The sequence below is a fragment of the Suricata suricatta genome, chromosome 5 (genome assembly GCF_006229205.1).
Source record: "Suricata suricatta isolate VVHF042 chromosome 5, meerkat_22Aug2017_6uvM2_HiC, whole genome shotgun sequence".
In the NCBI taxonomy this organism is placed as follows: domain Eukaryota; kingdom Metazoa; phylum Chordata; class Mammalia; order Carnivora; family Herpestidae; genus Suricata; species Suricata suricatta.
The window spans coordinates 80,154,748-80,175,958 of NC_043704.1; the positions used below are offsets into that span (position 1 = coordinate 80,154,748).

Consider the following 21,211-nt stretch of genomic DNA (forward strand, 5'->3'; position numbering starts at 1 on the left):
CCTTACTAGAACTATGATTATGAGGGTATCCATGGGTCCTATTGGTGCCAAAATGGGGGTGATGACATTTTAACTCTGGAGTGGGCAAGACTGGAGGGGCTCCTTCCTGAAATGATGGTCTGTCTGATTGATTTTTGTCTTCTAGAGGAGGTGGACATCCATGTTTATGTGGTTTGTGAGGATGGTGGTGATCTCTAAATTCATCGGGCTTAAATGGAGGCTTGCCAGCAAGAGAATGCTCATGCCCACCAGGGTGAAGGGGATGGCCAAAATGCTGTCGTATGCCACTGATGTTTCTATGATCCTGTTAAAGGATACAGAAAAGTGATTATTATTACAGAACACAAAAGGAGAAGTTAGATGCACAACTTGATTTAGACCTAGAGCTTGAAGGCTTTTGTATTTCACAAATTCATTTTTAAAAATAGGATAGTAAAGTGTTCTCAAACTTTTATGCACACAAGTTGACATTTAAAATACAAACAAAAACTATCACCTACCATCATTATTTCACAATGGTAATAATATTTTGATAACACAGGAGTCAGAAAGATAATCTCAGAGTAAAAAGTGGTTCTTTAGATGGGATAAATGTTGTATTATGAAACACTATTATCCCCATTTTCCCATTTCAGCATAAAATGGTGAAATTATATTCTAGATGGTATTCATCTGTAGATGAACATTTGGAAAACTAGTGCCTTATACTTACTATCCTCAACAGAGTTCTGAGGCTTTATGGTAGAAGCATCTCTTCATCCTAAAGGATGAGCGCTTCACCTCTTCACTCTCCTCCTTGTTCAGATTTTAATTTAAAAAAAATCTGTGGATGGGATGACTGGGTAGCTCAGTTGGCTAAGCATCCAACTTGGGTTCAGGTCATGATTTCATTGTTCGTGAGTTCAAGCCCCGCATCAGGCTTTGTGCTGACAGCTCAGTGCCTGGAACCTGCTTCTGATTCTGTGTCTCCCTCTCTCTGCCCCTCCTTGCTCATGCTCTCTCTCTTTTTTTTCAAAGAATAAATATTAAAAAATTTTTTTAATCTGTGGAGCCATGTTCACGGTGACAACCTGCCCCTCCCCCATTTTGTTTTTTGGTCTGGCATAGGGACACTTGGATTATTTTCAGTTTTTTTGCTGACATGAAAAATACTGTGATGAATATCTTGGTATAGAACAATGCCTTCTGGGACAGATGTGAAATATTGCTTTGCGCCTTAGGTTATATACCTTTATATAATATGTTTGAGGCTAATGCATTCCCCTTAGGCTCTATGCTTAATGATAAAAGTTAGAAATGATTAAGTCTCAGCACTGGCGCCTTGACTGTAAGGGCCATTTTTCATATTCATTAAAGGCTGAATGAATTGGTTATGATTTTACCTTACAAATCTTACCTCTCCCCAGTTCTTGGAATTTTTTTTAATACTTTTTGTATCATACTAGCAATTATACCTCTTCCCCAGAGACCTATTCTCTCAGTATTTCTTTTCTTCAGCTTTCTCTCATCTCTCTGCCTCTCTCTTTCTCTATCTCCCCTCCACCCCCAGAGCTATAACAACCAAACACACTATGTGTCTGGAAATACCTCTTAGTCTGGCACTGCTTATAAGAAGGACTACTTAGGCAACCCACCTCCAAGTTGAAGACTTCACAGTTTATGGTAATGTAATTTGGGGTTTCCAAGTCAGAGACTCCTACATCATAGGACAAGTCTGCTCTGCAGAATCCAAAGGCCTATAAAAAAGAGAGAAGCCCAATAGGGTGTGTATGTGTGTGTATTTGTGTGTGTGTGTGTGTGTGTGTGTGTGTGTGTGTGTCTATTTGTGTGCGGGTGGTATGAAGTTGCCTGGCTACAGTTGTAAACTTTCAGATATTTGGGAAGGAAAAAGAGCTTTAGAAAAATCAGGGTACTATTATCAAATTTCTCCACTAGTTATTTAACAATCTGTCCGAGTCCCTACTTGGAGAACGTGCAGGTTCCCAAGTGTTTCACTGCAAGTTGCTGTGGTTTTCTTCCCTGAGTGGTAACCAACGCTGGGCTTCCATGCCTTGCCTTAGGCCAACCTGTCTGCACCAAAGACCCAAATCGTCTGGGCCTAGGGAGAATTAAGAGTGGTGGGAAAGAGGGATACATATACAACTTTATCCAGTTCTTTGAAGGAAAGTGTTGGAAAGGAAGGAACCAGTATGAAAATGGCTTGCTGGGCCCTGTCAAAGTAACCGTCCGCTGGCCCTACCGGAAGTAGAGGCTACCACTGGTTTATACTACTGTGCCCCAGAGGCTCCTAAACCCAGCTGTCAAAGGTAGACTAGGACAAGAAGAAAATACTTTTCTAGAAGAGACAGGTAAGGACTGAGGTTTTGAGGACAGTTTTGGAGTCAGACTGACCTACGTTAATTCTGGCTTCACCATTTATTAGTTGTGTGAGTTTAGGCAAATTACTTAAAATTTCTAAAAGCAGTCTTCATTTGTAACACAGGTACAATACTGTCTTCAGATCTGGGAAGGCTTAATTAAAAGAGATTATGCTTCAAAACACTTAACACTAGGACTCCTTTTCTCCAGCTGCCATGTTTCTGCACTCGGTTTGCATCACCCACACCAAGATTATTAAGGATTTGTTGAAGAAGGGAGTGCAAGAGGAAGGTATCATTTCTGGTGGCCACCAAGCAAGATTCTAGAATGGCTTCAGGTGGGAACGTTAAACAGCCAGAAAAGGAACTAACGATTGCTTCCTCTCTTTTGACCCCGAAGAATGTGTTGTCAAACCTCAGAATTATCCTGGACTTGAAATCAGAAGGCCACTATTAAAATCCTGTGTCCTCACACTTTCTAGCTAAGTGGTTAAGCTTCTAGGCTGTTCTGTCCCAGAGAAATGGAAGCAGGCATTTGCCTCTCCTCAGCAGGGTTGTCACACCAATCCAACGAGGTGAGTATGCATGTAAGCTACACACAAATGCTGAGTATTATTAATAAGATCTTTCTGCAGCTACAAGAGTATCCATTTATAAATGACTAGGGGGAAAAAAAGCCTACTGCACGGAGCCTTAGAAGAACCAGGTTCTGATCTCAGCCTGGGTGTGAACACTGGTCAAGACGCTTACTTTGCTGATCCTCAGTTACCTCCACATTTATCAGATGGGGCCACTGTGAGGAATAAATGAGATGAAGTGAACAAAGGCACTCAGTGGTGTGTAGGCTCTTCATATAAGCTGGTTATGAGTCTTAGCTAAGTCTAATCTTAATGGGTTAGATAAAACCTCAGTGTTAAGTATTGTGCATATTGTAAAATCATAGTCTTATGATTCACTTGACTTCTCTGTGCCTCAGTTTCTCCATCTCTAAGTGAGAGATAAAAATAAGACCTACCTTATTGGGTAGTGGTGGGGTGTTAATAACATATGTGTAAAGCACTTGGACAGGTGCCTGGCACATAGTAGGTGGTCTCTAAATGTTACCTAGTATTTCACAGATGATTTATTATACTCACATTATAGTGCCTGGGAAAATGGTGGCTCCTGGAGCAGTTCCTCACAGAGAAGTCCAGGTAGTACTTGGTTCTTTCCCCTCCTCTCTAGAACAAATTGGTTCAAAGCAGTTTCAGGAACATAAAAGTTAAAAAAAAAAAAAGGCAATAGATATCTACTATCCAACTTACTATAAACCACCATAGGGATTCAAAATCACCAACAGGTGCTATTTTCCTTATGGCCGCTACCTTCAAAAAATTTATCATAAATGAAACATATTTTTAAAGGGGTGCTTGGGTGGCTCCATCAGTTAGGGATCTGACTCTTGATTTTGACTCAGGTCATGATGTCATGAGATTGAGCTCCAAGCTGGGCATGGAGCCTCCTCAAGATTCTGTCTCACTCTGCCCCTCCCCTGCTCAAATGTGAGCAAGCATGGGTAGTCTCTCTCTCTCTCTCTCTCTCTCTCTCTCTCAAAAAAAAATACTGTTTCACTGAAAATGTCAAATAATATAGACATAATCAAGCATCATGAAAAATCACTTCCTCTACCCGATCTCTTCTTCCCAGAGGTACCACTACCATCTATTTGGTGCATTTCTTCTAGCCTTTTCCTAAATGTGTTGCAAATATACACATATATCTAATTAACATAAATGGGCTCAGAGTCTAAGTATTGTCTCTGACTTGCTCTTCACCTTAGAAGCTCTTCCTAATGCATATAGATCCAAAACATTCTCTTTAGTAATTGTGCAGTATTCACTCCATCCCTTGCATGCACCATAATTTTTTTAAGTTGACATTTTCAAAATGTAAGACAAACATCAAAGAACTGCTCTACGAGACCACCGTGGGTGGGAGGCACTTGGACCCCTGGACTGGAAGGCTGGGGAACCGTCTATCCCCAGCCACACCACTGGGTGTACTGAGACCGTTTCTCTGTGCCTCATGGGCCCAGATCAGTTTTAAAGACTAATATGCTCTTCTGTCTTTCCCTCTTTTCTTGGGGTTTTCCCTCCTCTTCAGTAGATATTCATACTCCCCACAACTCCAAAAATTAAAAACCATAGGAAAGTAGTGTCTTTGGTGTCTCTTAGCCTACAGAGGCTGCAACAGGGCCCTCAGTTTGAAAGTAGCAGGACACGTGAGATGAGTAGGGAGGGTCAGGGTCGCTGGGTCAGCGCCTGCCAGGCCGGAGCTGGGCCCTCGTCGCTGATATGAGTGGACACTCACCGCTCTGGTAACTCTCTCCATTCGGTCCACTCTGAAAAAGGCAAAATCTCCATTCTCCTTTTTGTACTTCTCCAGGGCTTTGTTGGCTTGGGTTCTATAATGCTGAATGTCCTCAAAGAAGTCAAAGAGTACAGGGCTGTCTTTGTTATTAGCCAGTGCCGAAGAGACTAGAGAAAGAAGATGGCAACTTCGCATTACTGGGGTTTGGAAACAGCAATGTCAAAACTGGGACTTAATATATATAAGCATGTTGGCGAGAATAACAATAGCTTCCATTTTACAGATGGGCACATTGAGGGCTGGAAAAGCAAAGTGATTTGTTCATGATCAAATCAGCCCATTAACAGCAGAGCTGAACTTAAACCCAGATCCTTCTGATGCTGATGTGTCTGTTGTGACTCTATTCAGACACCCCTTCCATCACTAGCAAAGTGTTAATTTTTCACTAAACTCCTCCTGTCTCACGAAGGAGGGAGAGGCATCATTAACATAGTTTTGCCCAGAGAGAGAAGATACAGATCAACCTTTCTTCAAGGTGACCTCTTAAAGGCATTGCCTGATTGTTGAATTTTTGTATATTGGGTCATGTTGAAAATCAACTATTTTAAGGGATTTCTGTGATTATTCTTTTTGAAAAAATAAATGAAAAGAGCATGGAATTTAGAGTCAACATGGATGAAATAGAATCATGTCTTCACCACATTTGGCTGTGTTCCCAAGGACAAGTCATTGAGTCTCTTTGAGCCTCAGTTATTTTATCTCTAAAATAGAGCATATCATAATCTTTACCTCATATAGTCTTGTTCTAAGATTAAATGGGATAAGATCTGTGTAACCACTTTGTAAACTGTACAGTAATACATAACTTTTAGGTGTTGAAATCAATAATCAAGTGCTGAATATTCTGCAGAGTATACTACCTAGAGCATCTTATGTAATTCTAAGACAGATCTAGAAAGCTAACACTAGTATTTTCCTCATTTTACAAAGGAGGAAAGCTTAAAGAGGTTAAGTAACATGCCCTCAAGACCACACAACTAATAAATGATGCAGTTGGATTTGAACTCAAATCTGACTTCATTCTACATTCTCTACCATGATGCCATATTGCCTCTCATAGATTTCTATTCTTGTATATTGAATTTCTTTAATGAGAGGTGCACCAATGACAGAAGAAAACCCTCTGCTTTCCCTTCCAAAGAGATTAAGTAATAATCAATTTTATGAGGGCAAGGGCCATTTCTGAAATGTACCTCTTAGTATTATATAATGAATACCACAGTATGATTGAATTCTATATTAATTTAGAACGAGCATTTGAACAGACGACCATACCAGAACTTGTGGTGCAGTTAAAGCCATTCACTCGAAGATCCTGAGATGCATTCAAATATGTAGCTATTACCTTACACTGTCCGATCACCTGTAAGAAAGAGGGAATTATTTCATTGCATACTGCCTTCATCAGGTTGAATGTGAGGGGACAAAAAGTGACGTCACATACTCCTACTATCCACTGAGGATTCATCCTAGTTTTCTCTCACCAAATCTTTTCTCAAAACCTGTATTTTCTTTGTCTGTTTCTGTGGGCTGGGTGCTATATACATCCAAAACCCCTCATGAGAGCCAGGGAGAAACTGTTTAAACAGATCATGGCCATATCCAACCCAAACATTTTCAGGGGGAAAAAGGGCTAAAACTCCTCGGTAGGTAAACATCTTATTTTCTAGAACTGAAATTTGACATATGTGCTTACTCATTGTGTGTTCTCTTCCTGTGGTGAAAAACCTGGCATCGGAATACCCAGGTGCAATACGTGGAACAAGACCCTGTTCCTCAAGGCAACTGCGCTTAATCCCTTTGGCTATTCCTGCCAGGGAGGCCAGTCTTCATAGGACATGGTCACAGGTTCATAGGTTCTCAGACATAGACTGTCAGGGCCTGAATAGACCTTAGAGTCCAGGTACCCCAAATCCCTCCTCTTAAGTCTAGAAACTTAAGGTAATTTTCCCAAGGTCTCATGGCTGGGCATGTTATGCCATGGGACCACAATCCCCAGTGACTCATCTTGAACTGGGATCCCAGGTATGACTCTCAAGAGACTATTGCTCAAGGTCAACATAGTCTTCACGAGTCAAGAGGCAGAATCTGCTCTCCCTTTTTCACTCTGTTAGCACAGGCATGCAGCTGCCCTGAGTAAACAGAAGAGACAGAAGTCAAGACTGATAAACGTTAAAAGTACCCTGTGTACTTACAATCTCAGATAAACGCCTAGAAAGAGCTGTATCACAGTCATCCCAGTGTTTCCTGGATAGGACTGGGCAGTCAGATTCTTTCACATCCAAGACTAAATAATAGACAGTTGCAGATTCCTGAGGAATGCCAGAAGAGCAACAGGTGAGCAGGAGGTGGGAGCCTAGTGCTTTTTTAATAAAAGCAATCTTTATTTCTGCAACAGAATTCCTGTTCCTCTCCAAATCATCACAGATGTCCTACCTTTGTGTCATTTGATCTACTTATTTTGAATAAATAGCTTCGAAGAGTTCCTTCCAAATGTTCTTTTTCACTGGCCATGATGTTGCTTCTGCCCACAAGCTTTAAAAAGCAACCACTGAGTAGCAGTGTGGGTTTGGGTGGAGGTGTTGAAGGTGCAGGCCCAGAATTATAAATGATGACAGCCTCCTATCTGTATATGCAGTTGTGTCCCCTCGCCCAGCTCTATTCCTGAACTCGGATTGCTTTGCCTTGATTTCAGCCCGCTCAAAGCTTAAACCCACTGTCTTCTCCTACAAGCCAGCTCCCTCTCTCAACTTCCCTTGTCTGTTGTCCGAGGCATCATTAATGACTTGTTGCCGTAGTCTCTGGCTTAGAAATGTGAGGTTGACTGGTTTTTTTCCTTTGCTTTTCCTTTCCAGACACCAGGTATTCAATGGTCTTGCTTTGAAATGTCTCGTATTGTTTCTTCATTCTCCCTGCTCTGATTTCCATTGCCTGGGACTGGTCCTCACTGCCTGTTTCCTGAGCACACGAAATGACTTCCTAGTTCATGAACCTGCGTCCATCTCCCCAGGCTCACTGTGCCCCCTTCTTCACCCACCCACACACCCTCTAGCCATCACTCAGAGGCAGCACCACGCCATCCATCCTGTGCCCTACACACGTGACCAAGAGCCTGGAAGAGGACTCATGTCACTAAAGTCCCTGTTGGAACTTAAATTTCTGCAACCCCTCCTATTCTCTGCAACCCGTGGTGCCTCTAATACTAATAACAAATAGGAATTTCTCTGCTTATCTTGGGTGGGGCTCTGTGGTCTGGCCCCCTAGATTTCAGTGGTTTCACCAACGGGTAGGTGTTTTGAGAGGCCTCTTTCTGTAATCTCTTTCAAGCCCTCAGATCCACTCCAAACAAGCACACAATCTTATTAAGTGAAAACAGTAGGCTCTCTGCTTCCAGATAAGCCTACAGTCTGTCTTCCAACCTGATAGCTGCTCCAAAGCCCACATAAAACTTCCAGAACATCCCTTTCCCCTTGCGTTCAATTACTCCCTGACACTCTCCTTCCTGATTCCCTGTCTACATCCTTCTCCCAACCAATTTTAATAGCTCTCCTTTCGTTAGGTTACAGCTGCGTCTACACCACGTGATCGCTAGAATGTGTCCTGCTTAAGACAGGTGTGTACGTGAGTTGATGATTGTTTCCTTGAGGGTCCTGCCAACACCTTATTCTCTTCTCTCCTAGTTCTTAACACTTGAGTTGGCTCAGGATGCATCCTTATAAGTACTTATAGACTGATTTATAATTAAGGACATATTATAGCAAATGTTAGTTTGAAGGCACCCCCCCCCCCCCAAACACCAACAGTGTAGACATGCAGCAGAAACGAAACCAGAAACGTTAGCCAAAGCCATTCCCTTGTGCAAGGCAGGGAGCGTGGGGGCTGGAGCCACATCTGCGCCTGGGGCCTGTCTCCCAGCTCAGCTCTACCACTGGCAATTCCTCACCACTCTGTCCAGGTGGGCATCAGCGACCCGCAACAACTGGAAAAGGTAGCCATTCCATCGTCCTTTATTGATCAGGTCTAGCACTTTCCCGGCCAGGGGCTCAGTGGCGTCGCAGTCTGCGGGACTCAGAGCGCAGGAATCCGGCAGCGTGAGGAAAGGGATGAGGAGCAGGGCTGCCGTGAAGGCTCTCATCGTGTTCAGATGTGAAAACCATCCCTTGCTACAGCATGTCCCAGCGGAGAATTTTATACAGACTTTCTAACACGCACACACATGCACCCACAATTGGTTAAACAAAGTGTTTATATATTTTTGTTGTGTAACCGGGGAGAGTCACCTTGACCCCTAGTTAAAATACCTGCCAACAGGCTGTAAATGATTAGTGGGTCCTGGGGACAGAAAGTTGAGACATGCCACTGGGGAGTGGGTGGGCCCACGATCTGCACGATATCTGAATTTTTCTAGCAGTAACAGATGCAGGGTGTGTTGTCGCCCATAGGCGCCGGCTACCTTGATGTGGGGGGTGGGGTTAGAGGTAGAGCGGGTTTCCTTCATCTGCTTGCCCGTCGCTGCCAGAAATCTCCCCAACACTCCCTGGTTCGGATTCTGACACCCAACGTCCTCAGCAGAATGTAAATGCATTATTTATGGAGGTAACACCTTAAACCACTAATACCATAAAAGGAACTAAATCCTGAATAAAATGAAAGGATTAAACAGCTGTTACTTTGGAGTCAGATCTGCATTTCAAACCTGCCCTGTTACTCTTAGTGTGTGATGCTGGGTAGGCTATACAACTTCTCAGGTTCTTAATTTTCTCATTTACAAAATGGGGATTCATCCCTTTTGGCTGGATTGTGTGAAACCTAAATAGAAAACACAGATAAAGGAACCACTACAATTCTTGGCGCAGAATCAGGTACGGAGTAAATGAGGCTATGTATTCTTGTTATCATTGTCATGGTGTGTCTGAGAAGAAGTTGGGGGCACCACAACTTGTCACTCATGGTTCTCCATGGCCCCTAAAGCATGCCAAAGGGAACTGGTTCGTGCAGAAGAGAACGGTCGTGAGGGCACTTGGATGCCCATCCTTGACACGGGGTTAGAAGGGCTATGCCTGGGGGGGGGCGCTCAGCATGGGGGGCAGGCCTGGCATTAAGCTGATACGGCACCCCCACCCCTCCAGAGAAACAATGTACCTGTATGCACTCTACTTACCAGCAGCTGGCCAGCATCAGAAAGGACCAGAGGGACTCAGGGGAGGGTCCCTCCTCAGACCAGTCTCTTAAACAGCAGCTCCCCACCCCCAGCTCTCTCTGCAGGGAGTGTGTGTAAAGGCCATAGCAGTGGTTTTCACACTAGAATCACCTGAGGGGCTTTTAAAAACCCTTACGTCTGGGGCCTCTCCCAGGAGCAATTAATTCAGGATCCTTTGGAATGGACCCAGGTACTGGTACTTTGAAAACTTCCAGGTGATTCCAAGTGTGCATTCAGGGTTGAGAACCACTGGGCTCTAAACAGACCCTGAAATGGAGAGAAAGAGCTGAGACAGTTGTATCTGAAAAACAAACCCTCATTTCCCAGAGGCCCAGGTTGGTTTAGCAAGTACTAAAAGTGGAAGAAACACATTTTCAGTTACGCTTGACTTTGAACTTTTAACGTTAGCCAACTAGCTTTTGAATACTGAAACAGGACCTCTTGGGTGAAATTTAGAATGACGGGAATAGTCTGGATTCCCGGCCAATGTGTTACTAAGGGGCTGTAACCTAGGGTAGGGCTGGAGTAAGGCTATTGATGAACACAAAAACTTACATGTTTCAATGAGCTGAGCTCCTCAATTAAACCTTCAATTCTTGCTCTACTGGCCACCCACACTACAGGGTGCCCTTGAGGAGCTAAACGCTGGTGGAGGGAAAGGCAGGGGGGTGAAAGGCTCTTGTGATGAAGATAAGCTTTTCCTACAGTGGTTTTGCGGAGATTAAGGTGTGCTCACGAAAGCCGTGGGCATCTTCTTCCCCTACCTTCACTGAACCTTAAAGGATTAGCCAGTGCTAGTGATGCATTGTATTTCTTGCTAGACCCTGATTGAGATAGGGTCTAAGACTCCGAATGATGCCTCTACTTAATCATTTTTCCTTCTTAAAGGGTGTGGCTAAGAGTAACAATATGTGAATATTGTCTGCTGTTCTTAAACAAATGCTGTCAATGCGCAGAGGTGACTCTTCTAAGAAACAGCTTCCAGGATGGAAGACAATAGTTACATCTGTAAATCCTCTATTGTATTAGCTTGCTAGACTGCCATCAAAATATACTGTAAACTGAGTGGTTTAAATGACAGAAATTGATTTTCTCAGAATGCTGGAGCCTAGAAGTCCAAGATCAAGGTTAGTCTCTTCTGAGGCCTAGCTCTCCTTGGCCACCTTTTCTGTGTCCTCACATGGTCTTGTTTCTGTGCTCATCTGTGTCCTGATCTCTTCTGATAAGGATACCAGTCATGTTGGACTGGGGCCTGCCCTAATGATTTCATTTTAACATAATTACCTTTTGAAAGACCTATATCCAAATAAAATCACATACGAAGGTACTGGGGGTTAGGACTTCACTATATGAATTTGGGGGAAATAATTCAACCCACAATGCCTGTCAAATTTCAAAAGATATGTGTGTATATGAATATGCAAATATTACATATATTTGTATAAACATATACACATAATATACATATATAATATGTATTATATACATATTTTTAAGTTTATATATTTTGAGAGAGAGAGAGAGAGCATGAGCTGGGGAGGGGCAGACAGAGAGGGAGAGAGAGAATTCCAAGCAGGCTTGGTTCTGTCAGCACAGAACCCGACATGGGGCTAAATCTCTCAAAATGTGAAATCATGACTTGACCAAGAGTCGGACATTTAACCAACTGAGCCACCCAGGTGCCTCATATACATATTTTTTAAATGTTTAGAGAGAGAGAGAGAGAGGACACATGGGAGTGGAAGAAGATCATAGAGAAAGGGAGAGAGAGAGAGAATCCCAAACAGGCTCTGTGCTGTCAGTGTGGAACCTGATGCGAGGCTCAATCTCATCAACTGAGTTCTTGACCTCAGCTGAAATCAAAAGTTGGATGCTTAACCGACTGAACCACCCAGGAACCCCTACATATATTATCTTTTAAGTGAAAAAATTGAGAATGAATGTTATTGGGCCCTTACTTTCTACTCTGGGCAAAACTATTATAGGAATCTGAAAGCTTCCCAACTTGGAGCAATGTTTGCTTCTCTCCAGGCTCAACCACAGGCCAAAGACTCTGTCTTCCAACAGTGAAGATAAGTGACTTTATCAAGTTCTGGGGAGTGGAGGCTATTCAAAAATGAATAAAGAAACAAGATTCCACCCTCAGGTTGAAGGCTGTGCAGACAATATCTGACCAATACTTGCTGTTGAAATAATTATGAATAAAGAGAGAATGAAACTCTAATGAATTCTAGTTACTTGATCCCCTTCAATTTTTATCTCATTTTAACCAAAAGAATCCGTGTGGTCTTGCCAAAAAAGAAGAGAGCATACCTAGGTATGGCACACCCTGTATCAGAGACTTTGTAAAAGCCAGTAAGATTGCAGAGGGAGACACTGAAGACAAGAGAGGCGCAGAGGCATCTGTCCATGATTGGAGGCCTTGGATGACTCAGAAGGGATGCACCCCAGTGTACAAGTAGACAGTGTAGCCTCATAATTTCCACTTCCCAACAACATGATGAGACCAAGAAGAGTCAAAAAGATAAACTTTATTAGTCACTCTCTACATTTGACTTCTACAGGGCACCGTGGCTTCATGGAATCCTCTACATGGTTCTCAAGGTGGGAGAATAAGAGGGTTGGGCTGCTGGGCTGGTCCTGGGCACTCAGCAGAGCGTTGTTCTTTCTTGGGGAATGGCAAGACAACCAGCTTCTCCTCCATAGGATGCAAGAAGAGGAAGGAGACATCCAGACTTTCTCCCTGGGGATTTGTGGTGAGGTCCAACTGCACGGGGAAGGCCTCAACAGGGATGTTTCCCTGAGCATCCTCAGGCATCATCTCATCATCCAACTTGGGGAGGTACTGAACAGATCCTTTAGGCATGGCTTTGGAAGGTGAGTTAGTGGGGGCAATGTTTCTCTGTTGGGACTCTTTCACCATGGGGAGGTCTGCAGGTCCCTGCTTAGCTGCTGGGTTTTCTTCTCCAGGGGTGGGAACCTGAAATAAGAACATTTTCAAATAAGGGAACATTTCCTGGAAAAACTTCTGCCATGCCTGGTACTGAGCTCAGCTGTTCTAGGACTTTCTGGTGGAATGTTTCAAAGGGAGACCACTTAGGGGCACCTGGGTGGCCCAGTTGGTGGAGTGTCCAACTCTTTATTTCAGCTCAGGTCATGATCCCTGGGTCATGGGATCCCCCCATTGGGCTCAGTACTGAGTGGAGCCTGCGTGAAATTCTCTCTTTCTCTCTCCCTCTCTCTCTCTCTTTCTCTTTCCTAGCCCCCCCCCCCTTGGCTCCTCCCCACTCACTCCCCACAGCTCTCTAAAATAAAAAAAAATTAAGGAAAACAAAAACAAAAACAAAGACGGGAGCCTAGCTAGAGGATGAACTTGAGGATTAAAAAGCAAAAGCAGGTAACAGAAGCTTGACTGCAAGTCTCACAAATTCAGAGTGAAACAGTGGCTCAGGGAGGTAAAATGGCTTCTTCCAAGTCCCAGCTGAGCCATCCCCATGCTCTCAGTAGGGCAGCTGCAGCCATCTAATTGATTGTTGATTCATTGCCAGGCCAGTTACAGGGCCCTTCCTCCAATTCCCCTTATGGTTTCCCACAGGGATCTGAACAAGGTGAGTGTTGCAACCCCATTCTACAGACAAGGCAACCAAGTCTCAGAGAGGTAAGAACGTGCCGAGAGTCACAGAGCTGCAAGTGGCACAGCAGGACAAAGACCAGGTGGCCTGTGTCACTCTCCCCCTCAACTACAGCTGGCTGCCTTACAGTAAACACTCAATAAATACTTTCAGAAAGGGACTGGATATTTCCAGGCAAACAACTACCTCCAGTTCAGGGTAAGAGTCTTCGAGACACTGGATTTAATGTTTCAGAAGCCTGAGCCATCTGAGCGGGAGATTTCTGTTTCTGAAGGAGTCTTACTTATTCTATAGGACCACATTGTGACTAAAAAAAAAAAATAGCACGATAGGTCTTTAACCAGCCATTCTAGGGGTGTGGACTTGAGGCAGCCTGAATACATTTCTAGGAAATGAAAAGGAGAGGGTGGGGTACGGGCCCACAGGATTTAGATGATCTGCTCTCTTCACAAGAAGACAAACAATTAGATTGAAAATTACCTGTGGTTCAAAGAATTCACAATTCACCCTGACAAACTTTTCAAGTCTTGTTTCAGTCCGAGAACCACGGCAAAGACCAACAGGCTAAAGACAGAGAAAATACAATGTCCTGTGAGTATTATTCTTATCAATGACTATAAATGGAAATTCATTTGCTTTCTGCTTGTGTAGATACACAGCCAAACAGCAGTTTTATGTTCTTATCATGTTTTGGGCAGGCTCTGAGCCAGTTCTCACTAAATAATTTTTTACCAAATAATTACCCAAACTAGGCTAAACTGCCTCCAGTGATGTGAAACTCAGCATTTCTTGAGGAACAAACCCTATTAGAAAATTTGTTGTATTGAGTAGAAATCTGTGTCTATACCTTGGCCTTGCTTCTACCTTTGGGTCATTTTGAAAGCCTGTTTTCATCTCATAAAATGGTAGCCTTTTATGTTCCATCTGAGTTTTCTCTTCTCAGACAAACTTCCTCTCAGTTCCTTCAACTTCTTTTTATTTAGAAATAACACAATTTTGTTTCCTTAATATACATGTAATCATACTTATGTAGAATATGGATAAACAAAAAGAAAATTAAAAGACCTGTGATTGTAATGAAGTTACCTGTTTCCTACAGTGATTTGATTTCTTTTGACCTTTTTCCCTTTGCATACTTATTTTTCTGCTAGATAAATAGGATTATGTTACATATTTTATTTTATAACTCTCTTTTGTCATTTAATAATATATTGTGGAAATCCTTTTATGGCATTGAAGAGTCTTCTGTGATTTTCTTTATAATCACTACCTAATATTCCTCTGCATTACTTAATAAGTTCTTAGTTACTCCCTTAGGGTAAATTCCTAGAAGAGGAATTTTAGAGTCACGGAGTGTACATATATTCGAACACAAATAGAATATTATAATAAAATGTTGCCTTGATTTCTAAAGAACTCTTAAGAATATTCACATGGAAGTTACTAAAAAGTATTAAAATGGCTTGCCTGAATATTACTCTATCACTCATTTCTAGAATACACAAAGAGAAGACTTGAAATTTCTTAAGATGGGAAAATTTATTAATGTGGGAAGTCTTTGGGGAATGGTGCTTCAGATTCTTCCTTCTCCGGTTCATCACCAAATGACTTCGGGGACAAGCTCTAAGAGAACCTTCTGGAGAGACTGCACTTACCTATGCCAAGCAGAGCCTGGTCACTCCCACTCTGACTAAGATTTGCTGAGCTACCCTAATTCATAGGCCTAGCTGGTGCTGAAACTAGAGTGGACCACTAAGAGGGAGTTTGTGGGCATGCTTAACATGTGAACCCTAGAGTTGGGGGGCATATGGGCTATGAGGATTGGTATCTGCTTCTCTCTCAGAGCATTCTGAAGGCAGATTCTTGGGTAAAGCAAGATCCTACTATGGTAGGGTAAAGAGAGAAAACATGAAAGAGGAGAATGTTCACACTGATGGGATAAGTAAATGTCATAGATAGGGCTCTTTTGAAAGTGTCCACTCAAGGGACAATCTTTTGGAGAAGGGGCATTTAATAGTAAAACCTGCGGGGGTTGAATCTGAGATTCAGCTGAATTCCAAGGAGAGTAACTAGAGACACATCATCCTGCCAAGAAAGGACCTCAGTATGAACCCACCCCAATATCACCTGAGAGAAGCAGGTCTGGAACTTGTTTTATGGAGATCAAGAGAAAACTATAACTTCAGCTATATAAAAAAAAGACTGTGTACTCTTTTCTCTTATCCTCTCTCATTCTTCTTGGAACTCGGATGAGCCAGAATTAAGCAAAAGATTACAGAAAGGGAAGAAAAAGTAAGAGAATAGACCTTGACCCCTTTCTCACATCAGGTCCTAAGCTCTAAGTCAGGCTGAAGCTACAGAGAGAGAAAAAAAGCTTTGCATTGGGTAGAAGATAGTTTTAATTCAGAACTGATGGAACAGATTTTTTTCCATACCCCAAAGTGAACCTTCATTACCTAAGTGGAAGTGTTCTTATTATTGCAAATGACCAGAAAACTATGGGATCTGCTCAAGATGTTATTGGCAAGTAAGAAAGAAAGACCCTACAGAATAGGGTGAAGATGTTTTCCTAATTATTCCTTGAGGAAATTCACCTGGCTGATTACACAAGACTTTTGAGACATACACTTTAGATTCAAAGACATACATGGGTTGAAAGTTAAAAGATGGAAATACATATATAATGCAAATGAGAGCTGAGATGGCTATACACTTATCAGACAAAATCTCCTGTTCGTGCTGTCTCATTTTCTCTCTCTCTCAATAATGAATAAACATTTAAAAAAATAATACCATATTTACTTAACATTCCATTTTAAGAAACTAGAAAAAAAAAGAACTAATCCCAAAGCAAGCAATAAGAAGGCCTTAATAAAGAGCAGGGAGGAAATAAATGAACTAGATGACCAAACCCAAACAGAAACTGAAACTAAAAGTCGATTCTTGGAAAAGATCAACCTAGTTGACAAAACTTTAGCTAGACTGACCAAGAAAAAAATGACTCAAATTACTAAAATTGGAATTAAAGGGGGTATATATCAAATCTAATATTTCAGAAACAGGAGGCAAACAAGAGGCAATGAACATCTTCCTGTATGCTGAGAAAATAGGTAACTTGGAGGAAATGGACATATTCCTAGGAAGACACAGACTACCAAAACTTAGGAAGAAACAGAAAATCTGAATAGACCTATAACAAGTAAAGAGACTGAATTATTAATCAAGCAAACACAAAAACAAAAACAAAACAAAAATTCTCACAAAGAAAAGCTCAGGCCCAGATGGCTTCACTGGTAAATTCTAGCAAACATTTAAATAAGAATAAACACCAAGCCTTCACAAACCCTTCCAAAATAAAACTGAAGAGGAAGGAAAATGTCCCAACTTATTCTATGAGGCCAATATTAAATTCCTATGAAATTGGGTAGAGACAATACAAGAAAACTACAAATTAATACCTTTTATGAATATAATGGAAAATCATATAAGAAATACTGGTAAATTGAATTCAGCAACACCTAAGTAGAATTAAAACACCATTGTCAATAGTTCCTTGAGGGGAAAAAAAGAATCTTAATGCATTATAACACCTCATGCAAAAATTTATGCACAATAAGTCCATATATATGACTTGTGAATGTGAATCCTAAATCATTCCTGAAGACTTTCAGGAATACTTACCAGAGAGTCAGGGGGCTGAAGTGCACAGTTGCCGTCTTTGTGTTGGGTACATGGTGACTCTTTGATCAAGTATTCCACAAAGTAGGCAGGGCCAACCACCCACTGGTATGAGACAAGAGTTAGGAAATAAAAATCGAGTCTTACCACATGGTGAAATGGTTTGGGTTTGGCAGCATTTTATTTATGGGAACCATACCTCCTCAAAATCATGGTCAACACTGGCCCCCTGCTGTCCCTGTATTTCCCACCAAGATCAGAGCAAGTACTGCCATTTTGCTCTTTATTTATTTATTTTTTTATAGTTTATTTTCAAATTGGTTTCCATATAACACCCAGTGCTTCTCCCCACAAGTGCCCCCCACCATGACCATCACCTCCTTCCCTTCCCTCCCCATGGTTCGTTTTCAGTATTCAATAGTCTTTTATGATTTGTGTCCCTCATTCTCCCCAGCTCTCTTTCCCCCTTCTTCTCCCTATGGTCCTCTGTTAGGTTTCTCCTGTTAGACCTATGAGTGCAAACATATAGTATCTGTCCTTCTCTGCCTGACTTATTTCACTTAGCATGACACCCTCAAGGTCCATCCATTTCATTCTTTCTCATTGCCATGTAGTACTCCATTGTATATATAAACCACATCTTCTTGATCCATTCATCAGGTGATGGACATTTAGGCTCTTTCCATGATTTGGCCATTGTAGAAAGTGCCGCTATGAACATTGGGGTACATGTGCTCCTATACATCAGCACTTCTGTATCCTTTGGGTAAATCCCCAGCAGTGCTATTGCTGGTTCATAGGGGAGTTCTATTGATAGTTTTTTGATATTTTGTTCTTTAAAAACATATTATCACCATACCTTTCTTCCCTTCTTAAGGATTTGGAAGGACTCTAAAAACCTTCCCTTAGGTGAGCTTATGTTTCCTTGCTAGAGATTTGTTTTCAGATTAGTTTTTTCTATATCATTGAGTCAACATAATCCAAATACAAATGAGCCTCCATCTTCTCTACTCGGTAAAGCTCATAATCCACTCCAGGCCTTAAGATGAAGCAGAAACTGACTTGCTAAATGGTCCGTGGTCAATCAAATATGAGCATGTAGCAGCAAATAGTGAACTTAAGTAGAATAGCCAAGGAGACTAAGAGTCCATTTCCCTTCTTGCCTTAAGGTGAATGAGGTGAATGAATAGAAGCCCCCACACCTCTGGTGAACATCCCATGGTATAACTCAGAAACTGAAACAGGATTGAATGTGCACCAGGCCCACTGAGGTAGGGAATAAAGAAAAGGCTTTTTGGCGTGAATGTAAAGGAGTACCTTGGTATTCACCTCTCAGTTTAGGAAAGGACAGCAGCTGTTATGAGACACATTGTTGGTATAACAGCTCTTCAGCCTCACCTGGGTAGAAGCCTGTGTGACTTGGAAGACAGAGTATTGCTTTGAGGTGCTCTCACTGTTATATTTTGCTAGAGTCTCAGTAGCGGTTTCCAGAACCTTGGGATCTGACACACTAATGGGGAAGGGGCAGTCAGGGCACATCATTTGAATCCTTCTTCGATAAGCTGTTGATGCCAAAGAGAGAAGTTTAAAAATAAAATTTCTTAGTAATTTTTAATCCCACAAATCATACAATCATAACAGAGGTGGAGATTGAAAAAAAAAAAAAAAGATAATCATTTTGGCCAGGACGAACCAGAAAAGGAATTATCTGGAAAGCAAGCTGTCAGCAGTGAGTTGTCTGCCATGGGTGTATATTACTTTCGTTATTCAAAAAAAAATTAAAGCAAGATTTTTTTCACCTAACAAAGATATTTATTTACCCTAGGAATTCTGTATATATGTATTTAGTTTGATATAAACTTTTTCCCAGTTAGTTTATATCTTCCACCATCATTGCCTCTGTCAGGCAGACTGAGTGTCTTAAAATGTTGGGATTTCATTGCTGTCACGTTTATTTCACCTTTGATTCCCAACACCTAACACAAGGGCTACTGCATTGTAAGTGCTTAGCAAATGCTTGTTGAATGAATGGTTGAGTGAACAACATATGGAAGGCAGAAGCACACCCTCCCAGGTTAGAAAATACTAGTGATGTGGGCCTGGGTGGCTCAGTCAGTTAAGCGTCCAACTTCAGTTCAGGTCACAGTCTTACAGTTCCTGAGTTCAAGCCCTGCAATGGGCTCTGTGCTGACAGCTCACAGACTCAGGCCACTTCGGATTTTGTGTCTCCCTATTTCTCTCTTTGGCCCTCACCCGCTCATGCTCTGTCTGTCTCTCTCAAAAATAAATAATAACATTAAATTTTTAAAAAATATACAAGTGAGCCAGAAACAAATATTGGTCAAATCACTATGTGGACTGGATAGAATAATCACACTAAGGGTGTAGCCAGAATTTCTGATTGGGAGGACCTGGGAGTGGCAAAATTCATATGAATGTCAAGTGAGGGAACTTTTCTAGAAGTTATTTTTGTAGAGTAAACACATTGTTTTGATCAACTGCCTGTTCATTTACATGCATTTGGGCATATTGTGAGGCAGTTTCCACAGCTTGTCGCTCCTGGCACCCTCCCCATGTGTCACTTCCTGACCTCCTATACCTCTGGCACCTATGACTTCCATTTGAAGTCCCCCTCTGCCTTGTTAGTTGTTCTCTTATTTATGTAAGACTCATCTTCACAACCAGGAAGCTTCAACTATGGCTAAGAAACTATTTGCTCTGATGCATTATCTCCCAAAGGGACCAGAAACATTGTTATCTTCTAGTGCTTGTTAGAAATGCAGACTTTCAGGCCATATCCCAGATCTAGAGAATCAGGATTTGCAATTGAACATGACCCCCCTGCCTGGGGAGTCACATGCACACAGCGGTTTGACTAGTAGCCATATCCTATTTTCCCATATCTTAGATGCTTGCTTGCCAAGGAAGGATCGAGAATAAGCATATGCGTATTTGAAATGTCTTTAGTTTCAGCCCCATTCTTAGTTCATTTATTCAACAATTCTATGGGCCCTTACACTTGATAGGAACTGAGGGAGGGGTTTGGCAGGAAGGAAGAAGGAATGCCTATTTACATGACGTAAGATGGGAGACCCAAATCAAGGCAGTACATTGTGTTCCAGGAGTGGTTAGGCCAAAGTTTTATAGGAATGAGAACAGGAGAGAACCATTCTTTTCTTGAATAGAGAAGATGGTAGAATAAGTGACATTGGCAGGGGTTCTCAAAGACTGGGTGTAAGTTCTAAGGGCAGAAGGTATCAGGCGAAGGCATCCTCAGTGGGGGAGGAGGGACAGGTAGATGTGGAGATTGGAAGGTGCGATGTGTGTTCAGAAAATAGAGAGGGGTGCCACTGCAAGAAGTCCAGAGTCGGGTAGTCAGGGAAATAACGGCACAGAGAGCTAGAGCAGGAGCCTGGGGACCCGGGGTAGAGATTACGCCATTTACATCAGACTGAAAATGCAGAGTTCAATGCAGTCCTCACTAATAAATGATTGCACATGATTTAAGAAGATTCATTGTGGGAATAGGAGCAATGCAAGTTGAACTTCACAGGAGAGGCAAATACTAGATAGAAGAACATGACCTTGGTATGAATAGAAGTAGGGTGAGCGAACCTTGGATATTCTAGGTATAGCCCTATCTAATGCTCTTTTTCCATATTTTATTAAAATGAACAAATTCAGAGTACTGTCTTACCTGGACGAAGAGTACAGTTGTAGGCAGGTACATAGAGAACCCTTTCTGGTCTGTTAACATAAAATAATGCTTTGCATTTACCATAAACCTGGAACAAACACACACATTTTATGCCATGTTGTGACAAACTTTGACGTTTAAAAATATCCCCTAGAAGGGAAGGAAAAATAAGATAAAAGCAGAGATAGAGGCAAACAGTAAGAGACTCTTAAACACAGAGAACAAACTGAGAGTTGCT

The 21,211-nt window shown here is 42.0% G+C and overlaps 2 protein-coding genes across 3 annotated transcripts in view; both read right to left on the bottom strand.

Annotated features, from left to right (window-relative positions):
- The window catches only part of HRG (histidine rich glycoprotein), a 9,807-nt gene extending 901 nt beyond the window's left edge, over positions 1–8,906 (bottom strand). The window contains exons 1-7 of one of the 2 annotated variants that reach the window (XM_029940754.1): positions 8,710–8,906; positions 6,962–7,078; positions 6,042–6,129; positions 4,707–4,873; positions 3,494–3,577; positions 1,635–1,736; positions 169–304 (exon numbers count right to left, since the gene is read on the bottom strand). In XM_029940754.1, coding sequence (XP_029796614.1) covers positions 169–304; positions 1,635–1,736; positions 3,494–3,577; positions 4,707–4,873; positions 6,042–6,129; positions 6,962–7,078; positions 8,710–8,901 — 886 coding nt within the window. In that variant the 5' untranslated portion in view covers positions 8,902–8,906. Of the gene's footprint in view, positions 1–91; positions 305–1,634; positions 1,737–3,493; positions 3,578–4,706; positions 4,874–6,041; positions 6,130–6,961; positions 7,079–8,709 lie in introns of both variants that reach the window. The other variant, XM_029940755.1, reaches the window with a different exon arrangement.
- A 3,571-nt stretch (positions 8,907–12,477) lies between these two features.
- Positions 12,478–21,211, bottom strand: part of FETUB (fetuin B) — an 11,689-nt gene continuing 2,955 nt past the window's right edge. The window contains exons 3-7 of the mRNA XM_029940757.1: positions 20,974–21,061; positions 18,675–18,838; positions 17,280–17,381; positions 14,079–14,162; positions 12,478–12,946 (exon numbers count right to left, since the gene is read on the bottom strand). Of these exons, the coding sequence (XP_029796617.1) occupies positions 12,566–12,946; positions 14,079–14,162; positions 17,280–17,381; positions 18,675–18,838; positions 20,974–21,061 (819 nt within the window). The 3' untranslated portion in view covers positions 12,478–12,565. The remainder of the gene's footprint in view (positions 12,947–14,078; positions 14,163–17,279; positions 17,382–18,674; positions 18,839–20,973; positions 21,062–21,211) is intronic.